Source organism: Taurulus bubalis, assembly GCF_910589615.1.
Source record: "Taurulus bubalis genome assembly, chromosome: 2".
In the NCBI taxonomy this organism is placed as follows: domain Eukaryota; kingdom Metazoa; phylum Chordata; class Actinopteri; order Perciformes; family Cottidae; genus Taurulus; species Taurulus bubalis.
In genome coordinates this window covers 3199163-3208153 of record NC_136590.1, presented here as the reverse complement: position 1 = coordinate 3208153, position 8991 = coordinate 3199163, and the positions used below count along the sequence as shown (strand labels likewise).

General features: G+C 39.1%; 1 protein-coding gene across 1 annotated transcript; it reads right to left on the bottom strand.

Annotated features, from left to right (window-relative positions):
* Positions 1-4353, bottom strand: smfn (small fragment nuclease). Its single transcript, XM_079234033.1, has 7 exons — positions 4201-4353; positions 3565-3648; positions 3143-3220; positions 1917-2028; positions 1718-1826; positions 1375-1428; positions 1-617 (listed from the first exon to the last, which is right to left on the bottom strand). The coding sequence occupies exons 1-7, from the start codon at positions 4252-4254 to the stop codon at positions 497-499; spliced, it is 612 nt and encodes a 203-aa protein (XP_079090159.1). The 5' UTR covers positions 4255-4353; the 3' UTR covers positions 1-496.
* Between the last annotated feature and the right edge of the window lie 4638 nt (positions 4354-8991).

Genomic DNA, 8991 nt, shown 5'->3' with positions numbered 1-8991 from the left:
TACTTTATTAAAGACTGTTACCATGTTCTCCATACACACCCGTTACAGCTTCCAAAAGACGTTTCAGGCTGAGAATAGCTGAAATGTATTTTGTGGAAGAAAACATAGTTTACAGCTACATGTTCACCTTTTAGGCTCCAACAGACGTCTCAGGCCGAGAATTGCTCATTGCTGGATTTTGTGAAAAAATACAGTTTCCAAGATTTGATTAAAAGAAGAAAAAAAAGATAGTCAGAACAGCTGATTTTCCAGTAATCAGTAATGTAATTTTAATGAAAACCTGACGCTTTACCAACTTCTATATAAGAATCTTGCATTTAAGAATCTTCTACATTTAAGTCATTGGCCAATACTTTAACAAAGGATTATTGGGCAGTAAAATATAAATGAAAACTAAAATCAAACAACCACATGAACTGAATTGACTGAGAAAACTGCGTTCTTGAAGAAATAAGGGAACGCAACACTGAAGGCTCCATGGCCTCCTTCAGAAGTGCTAACTGGTACTGCTGCCTGTGCTTTCTACCATCTTGGGCTTCTTCTCCTGCGAGGCTTTGAAGACGCTGGCTCTGTAGTACTGCAGCTCCTTAATGCTCTCCTGGATGTCATCCAGGGCTCTGGGGAGGAAACCACACTTCATCGAATTATTTATATTCCTTTCAACCCTAAAACTAAGCTGAAAGGATCATTTTGAACTTGGAACTTATTTTCGCAAGTTTTTGATATCAGAAATGTGCATTATACTTAACAGCTGTTGAAATATGTGTAACAATAACCAAACATTACCTCACTTCACATATTTTGTCTGTGAAGTCACGTGTCATATACCTTCTGATAAAAGTGTATTCTAACTATTCTAACTGCAATATCCCCACATATTACTTTCTTCCACCTCTCAAAATGTGCAATATTCCCATATAACTCTTTTCACAATCCAGGATCAGCACGCGGGACCAGCCTATTTATTACTGTTGTTTAACACTTTAAAAAACTGTATCTAATACCTTTCTGGTACATACATACATATACCACCGTATGTATAGTGTTTTCATATTTTTTCTCTTATTATAGTGTGTTTTTATTTCCTAAACTGGACTCTGCACAAACAAATCCAATGTGTCTGGACTGTTGGTCTATGCACAAAATGGCAAAATAAAAACCTTGAGCTTAGTCACTGAAATCTTAGGACATGACAATATCACTAAAAGCCAGTCAGCTGAGGCGAGAAACATAACCAGACAGGATTTAAACGAAGCCCCAGGATATTTTAACTGATATTAAAAAGAGGAAATAAAATGTTTGTATAAAATGTACTTGCACTGTTAACTGTACTCAAGTTGACTGTCTGACTTTGTTGTTGTGAACCTTGTTTACCTGTGGGCTCCTTTCTTGTGAGGCACCATTTTGTATTCCTCTGGAAACCACCGTCTGAAAGTATTTACAGAACAAAAACAAACCCACATTTACCTCAAATAGTCACATTGAATGAGAATACTACACCACATGTTTGAATGTACCGAGAAGTAGAGACACAATCCCTGAGTTACAAAAGCTACTCAGCACTGCAATATTAAAACTAGGCCTTTAATTTGATTAGTGGGGGTTGTGTAAATAACAAGGCTTTGATGACATGTCCCCTGACTGAAGAAAATAGTACAGGGGAAAGAAATATACAAATCCTTATGCAACTTTGGGAAACAGCCACACACATACTGACCTGCAAAGCTCCTTAATGGTGCTAACATCAATGATTCTGTAGTGGAGGTGGTACATAAACTGTGGCATGTACTTGTCCAGGAACCCCTTGTCCGCATGCACAGAGTTACCTGCAGGAAGGGCATCAAAGGACTTCATGTAGGAGCCGACTTAGGCAAGTAAAAGCACAATTCTGCAGATAATGCTCAAAGGTAACTCACCGGCAAGAGGACACTGTCCAGGTGGGGTGTGCAGTCTGACGAAGGACAGGAACTCGTACTCCGCCTGCTGCAGGGAGATTTTACTGTCCTGCACAGCCTGCGTCAGTCCTGACTGAGACACACCATGGGATACTTTTAACAGATACAGTCTATAAAACACTTGTTAGACATCTTCTTGTCTGCCTTTGCTGGCACACTACTGTCACCTGTGAATCATCAGACTAGTGTGAACACATTGGTAGGAATGTGTATTGCACGGTTCCATGAGGGGAGATTAAAGTGTGAAAATATTGTCAGTTAATTATGAAACTGTGGCGGGCCGAGACGTCTGTCTAACTAATAGGAAACACTGAAGGTTACAACATGACAACGACAACCCACAACTTATTGGATTCAACTGAGGCAAACTATGGTAGTGAGCAGAAATGAGTGAGTTCAAGGAGACGGGATCTCAAAAAAAAAAACACAGCTAAAACACGTGTACCTTGTTAAATCCATACAAACAAAATGATAGATTTATCTTAAATTGAGTTTCTTACTCCATCTAGTGGCTAAAACCCCCCTCTTTAAGTTCTGATAGATGAGATAAGATAATCCTTTATTAGTCCTGCAGCAGTGCACACAGCAAGTACAAATCAAGTAATATAATAAACAGTAAAACAGTAATAAAAACTGTAAAGAATACAATAGCAATATTAAATATACAGACGGAGTAAAAACAGTATATGAAAGTAATTAAATGTATTATATATATTGCACTTGTATAAGTGTTGTGAAGATATGTAGTTATAATGGGAAGCCACCAAAGATTTATATTCCAATTAATTAGACAAGTTTGTTTGCATTAACCACAGCAGAATAGAAACAACATTCAAAAAGGAAAAAGCACATTCACAGTCGTTCAGTTTCCCTCGTTCAGCACTCGACTGTCAGCACTGTGTTGGCTCTGCATTAATCTGCCAACAGACTTCCACTCATTGTATGTCAGGTAGTTTCCAGCTGACTGTCAACATGAGTAAACTGGCATAGAAGATGGATGATGGATAAACGAGTCCTTTGGACAGTGGAAGCAAATGCAGTCGCTTCCTGTCAGTTGTCACGGCCAGAATACTTTCTTTGTTGTCAAAAGTGCAAAATATGTGCCATTCACAAACCCAGAGATCTGTGCACAGATAAATATTTGACATTGTTATTCTTCCAAGCCACCGAGCACAAAGAAAGCTCACCTTTCCATGATGCTCTTTGCACCACTCGGACATCCCTTCCAGCAGCTCGGTTGGCTGGTTAATGATCAAGTTGGGACCCTGCGGACGGAGAACAACGAGTTTCATTAACATGGCAGCCGCAGGGTTCATACACGTTCTGACCAACGGATTTCCATGACCAAACATTTTGTGAAATATGGGTGTAAACATGTATAGATATACCTGCTTATATTTTCAGCGTCTTTCTTTTAAAAGCATATTAATTATTTCAAACCCGGCATAAATGAACGACATGAACACATGAATATAACACATTTACATGACTTTTCCTAAAATTTGGGGGATTTTAAAGGACTTTTCCAGGCCTGGAAATAACCATTTTAAAATGCCATGACTGTAAGGACCCTGCAGGCAGAAGTCTAATTGTGTTTATGTCATATTACCTCAGCCAAAACGTTCAGGTCAGCATCTGTGATGATGCAGGCCATCTCAATGATGCGGTCCTTCTCAACGTCCAGACCCGTCATCTGAAACACACAGACGTGGTTCTCAAAGATAGATCTGCAACATGCATCTGGTCCTCAGCAGCAGCATCACTTTACTTCTCGTCTCCTTTTTAAACAGCATCAACTGGCAGAGACCCTGAGGATAATTATAACATGAGTAGTATTTTGCAGCAGTATGCCTGCATCTACCATTTGTTCTACCACGTGAACTCTGAGCCTGCGGTCACACATAACGTGACATTTGGATAGTTTATTGGAGTGAAACACATATTAGTTGATAGGCCACATGGACTAACACATGTGTACACGTCAGTATTCATAAGCAGATATTAAACATGCTAAAGAGGCCAGTTGCAGCTGGTGTTGTGTGTTCGCCATCATTAACGCTGCGTTGCTACAAAATAGTTTGCATGCGTTTTTCAGCTCCAGTCCCCACAAGACACATGCAACGTAACGCGGATACCCACCAGCATCACGTGGTCTAAGGGTGGTTAGCTCGGGGTGCTACATGTGTTAGCTTATGTTAGCAAATTTATCAAGTAGCCTTCTAAATTATTTAGGACTAGGACTTGCCTCGAGGTCCACCCAAACCATCCTCTGAGACATCGCGGAGGACGACATGCTCATTTGCCTGGACACCTGAACGCAGCTCCTGGACAGCTGCACGGTAGCTCCTGGACACCTGAACGCAGCTCCTAATGGGTTTATTTTACGACTAAACGGAACGCTTTGGGACACAAGGCCGCTGCAGTGTGCATGAAAGGCCGCCTTGCTGTGCCCGAGGAAATGCTGTCTCCTTCTGCAGAGAACTTCCATCAAAATAAGACCCCATGCCGAAGTTTGCGAGCACGCTGGCATCCTGGGCCGGCTTCCGATGTGAAGTGTCGTAAATAACGCCCATCAGAATGGTCATGGCCAGAGCTGCGACCAGACAGTACTGTGCTGACACCCTGAAAGTACAAAGTCGGACTACAAAAAGCATATTGTGATTATAATTAAACTCTATAAAAAGAGCTCCTTCAGTAACAGGAAGCTGCCAGCAGAAGGAGCATCTTTCTGTTCTGTTGAACCTCCCGCCGCTTGGGGGCGCTGTGCCGCAGTCAATGAGGCTCAGGAGCGTTACTAAGACAGATGTTGCAATCATTACTAATCGATTTTTATAGAAATGATTGTACTGATTGTGCCAGAGATTTATGAAATATTACAATAGTTAAAATACTCTTATATATTGTGCATAATGTATAGTAATAGGGATTAAGTGGTTTTGTAGTTGCCAGTGCAAAAAAGAATAGCAATAAGAGTGAGGTCAACATCATTTTAACTTGCATTTAAAAAAAAGTACATTTGGATAACATAAGATTAAAAACAAACGTACAAATATAAAGTGTATAAGCAGTAATAAAAACAACAGTGCCTAATATTAACTCAAATAGAACATGCATATTGTGCTTGATATTGAAATGTAAAATGGCAATCACAGCCTGAAGATTGTTCATGATACGATTAGTGACCACACCACCAGTGTTCCATGCTGTAAAGTTTGCATTTTATTTATTATGTATTTGTTGCCTTTATTTGGTTTATGTGTGGCCCACATGTACGGTAGTTTAATTGTATTTAATGGTGTTTGATAATCTTGAATTAATTTGATGTGTTTGCTAACTGGTGTTAATAAGTTACTAATGAATGTGTGCTATTGGAGTTTTAATAGAGGCTTTTGCTTTCAGCTGTACAGTCAAATAAAGGCAAAGAAGTTCCCAAAAAGATCTTTCAAAGCAAAAGGTACAAGGAACTTCATGTGGGAAATCAAGACTAAAACATGATCATATTTCAAAATGTAGTTAAATTCACCACTAAAGTTAAATTAAATAGATTAGACACAATAGAACAGGAAACAAATACAACTTGGTTGGTGTAAATCAAATGTAAATGTGTGGGTTTCTTGTCCTTTTTAATTTGTATAAAGCCGAGCAACTTGTTTTGAGTCTTAAAACCAGCGTTGGCGGAAGCATTTAGATCCTTTTCTTTAGTAAAAGTAATATTACAACACTGTAAAATACTCTGTTATTAGTCCTGCATTGAATATGTTATTTAAGTAAGGGTATGTCAGTATAATAAGGAAATATATTAAAAATATAAAATTCTCCCCTGTGACTTCTAGCAATTATATAATACACCATTAGATTATTATTAATGTAAAAGCAGGATTCCACTGATGGAGCTCATGTTGAACTATTCATTAATCTTCTGATTTTATTTCTCCATCAATCAACTGATATATTTTATTTTATTATTATTTATCCTCCTTTTCAGGTACGTTGGTGACTATGAACGGAGGTAACATGTCGGTATGAATTTGCACATTTCAACTGTTATCACAGACGGTTTGCTGCAGGTCATCTGGCTCCTCCTGATTATATTGACCTCTGACCTAGTGGTGGGATGTCAAACAAAACAAAATAAATGGCTCTTACACCAAGATTAAGTTATTTTGTGTTTTGGAATATAATGAGAACATTTGAAATCCAGTAATACTTTAAATACAGTTTGTAAGGTAAAATAGGAATGTACTCTCTACTCTCCTGTGGATCTCTTTACATGTACATTTTGTAAATTTTTGTACAAATAATTAACTCCGCTTCTCATGAAGAGTAACATAAGTTCACTAACTTGTGATCCAACAGCTTTAAAGAACCTTAAAGCTATGTAGTATATAACGTATATCGTCTGTCTTCACATGAACTTAAAAACAAGAACACAAAATTCTACATCGTCTTTTATTTTCAAAAATTATCATCAGCTACATTTCTTTATGCATTGTAGAATGAGCTTCAGAAAATGTGCAAACACTCACTTCTTTAAACTTGATAAAGATGCAACATTAGATTTCCTGTTTTCCCACAGCAAACAAGATTTTCAGTGTTTAAATGTGACTGGAGCAATGCTGGGGGACAGGAGAAGCAAGACAGTCCTGGAAAACAGAGCCAAGGTTCAAACTCAGTTAGACAACATACTGCATGTGCACTTTGTTGTGTGTATTTTGTGCAAAGAGGCAACATTGCTGTGAGCAACCTCATGAAGAAGGTGTCTTTGTGGCGTTTTCCTCTTCCAGACAGAATTAATTGACAGCATCTCTGATCTTCCGTCCCCAAAGTGCGTTCAACTCCATCCATTTCCCATATGGAAGCCAGAGAACGAGAGCCTTGTGGACAGAATGAGGAACGACGACTCTGCCGTGTATTGAAGGTCGTGCCGGCCTCCAGCGGCCTCTGCAGGTGTTGGTAGGCCTCGAGTGGTTGTTGGTGTCACTGCAGTACTACCTGTTGTCCTCCAGGTGTGCAAAAAGAAGTGGTACGCTGACAACCCACTGTGACAAACTCTCAAAGAGGTACACCAACGTGTTGCCAGCAATCCTGACGTACAAGAAGGCCGAATGCAAATCTGTCCTGGACGAGCTCAGGTAACTCCTCCACCGACATGCAAAGCAGGGGATGAGGAGATGCACCTGAAACCTGAACGTCAGCTTCTCATCCGGCACTCCCAGCAGGAGGGCCACCACTTCCAGGCTCAGTGGAGCGATATTGAATGTGTGAATGAATAGACGGCTACATAAACATAAGAGTGTGTGAAATAGGGCTTTTCCTCTTCTGTAGGTCAGGATAACTTATTGTACTCTGTCTTTGGTTTCCATGGAAACCACGTCGGCCATCGCTGTCTCACACTGGACCTGTGAAGATGGGAGGGAGAGTTTCGTCATGTAAATATCTTCTCATTTTAATAATTACACTATTGTTATTTAATATATTTGTTCTACATGTTTGTGTTGTGTTTGTGTGACCTTGCACCCTGTTCAACATTTACTGTCCCCGTTGTGTTTAACACATTTCATGACTTTATGTTTACCCGTCTCATTATTAAGTGAATCATTTTGTGAAGAGTAAAGACATATTTAAGTGAAGTATTAAAATAATTGCAATTCAAATGTTCATAAGTAGGAAATCTAATGCAATACAAGTTTGTTATTATGTCCATTAAAGTTTTAACAGAGTTGTTTACAAAGGCTTGAAGGAGTGAAAGATCTTTCCACAAAGTAACAATTTATAATAATGATTTATGAGCCTATTATGTACTGTGTACTTTTAAAATAATCCAATGTAAATCCCCTCCAGCCTTTTTATTTTTGACAAACGTTCACGTTCAAGTACTTTATGATTTAAACATGTTTCTACCAAGGACTTATTATACTACACGCACCAATAATATGAACTACGTTATTTTGCAGAATATCTGTTATATCTAACTCTACTTTTTTCTTGCCGAGGCTTCTGGTTAGCGGTCTTCTTTCATGCTCATATTTCTGACAGTAAGATAAAATGTTATATTGTTTCCTCTTGTGCACAATAGTCACATTTTCTTGTATCATGTTTCCCTTTTGTTTTGAGTGTACCGTCAAGCCAGTGTGTCTAAATCCAAGTCTTCATATCAGTTTCCTCTCCGGTTCCTTCTTGCACATCTCATTTCTCCCACTTTCCTCTGGACTCTGAACCATCGTCAGTTTCTGTCCTCCTCCCATCGCTTCTGCCACCTTTCCTCTAGCCTCTTTTAAATAATGCTTTAGCTTTCTGCTTTACGGAAATTGAATGCAACATTTCTGCAGCTGCGTTCACAAACTACACGTGACCCTGAAGTTAACGTGTTCACCACATGGGGATAATAATGCTGATTAATGTATTTGAGGGTTTGCTCATCAATGACCAACTCAAACATCAAGTGATGTCATTGAGCGAGTTTATCTTTCATGTGTTCATAAAGTAACACTGGACTTAAAATCTGCTCGTCAGGAAACACACAAAGCGGTGCCAATTATTCTGACTGACCCTGAACACATCTCCTCATCAGCGTTTCCGTAGTGTAGTGGTTATCACGTTCGCCTCACACGCGAAAGGTCCCCGGTTCGAGACCGGGCGGAAACAATTCTTTTATTTCCGCCACGTGATTAATTGATTAGATTGGATAGATTTCCAATATTGGTGGTCTTAGGGGGAAGAAAAAGTAGAGGGGTAGAAGGAAAAGAAAAAAAGATGGGGGGGGAAAGGAAGTGAGAAAAAAAAATCCCGACCCCGGCAGATTAAGGTTTATGATATTCAAATTAAAAAAGTGCTCATGTGGCCCGTGTCTGTTTGAATTTATTCAAGATATTGACTTGTTCGATGCAATTATCGGTTGTTATATTAGTATCAAATACAATTTCCCTACTTTACTTATGATGGTGACTGAAAAGCCTTATCCAATGCAACTACCTGTTAATACACAGGTTTTAAATCAAGCTTCCCTTGTTTACTCAAGGTATTGACTCTATCCATA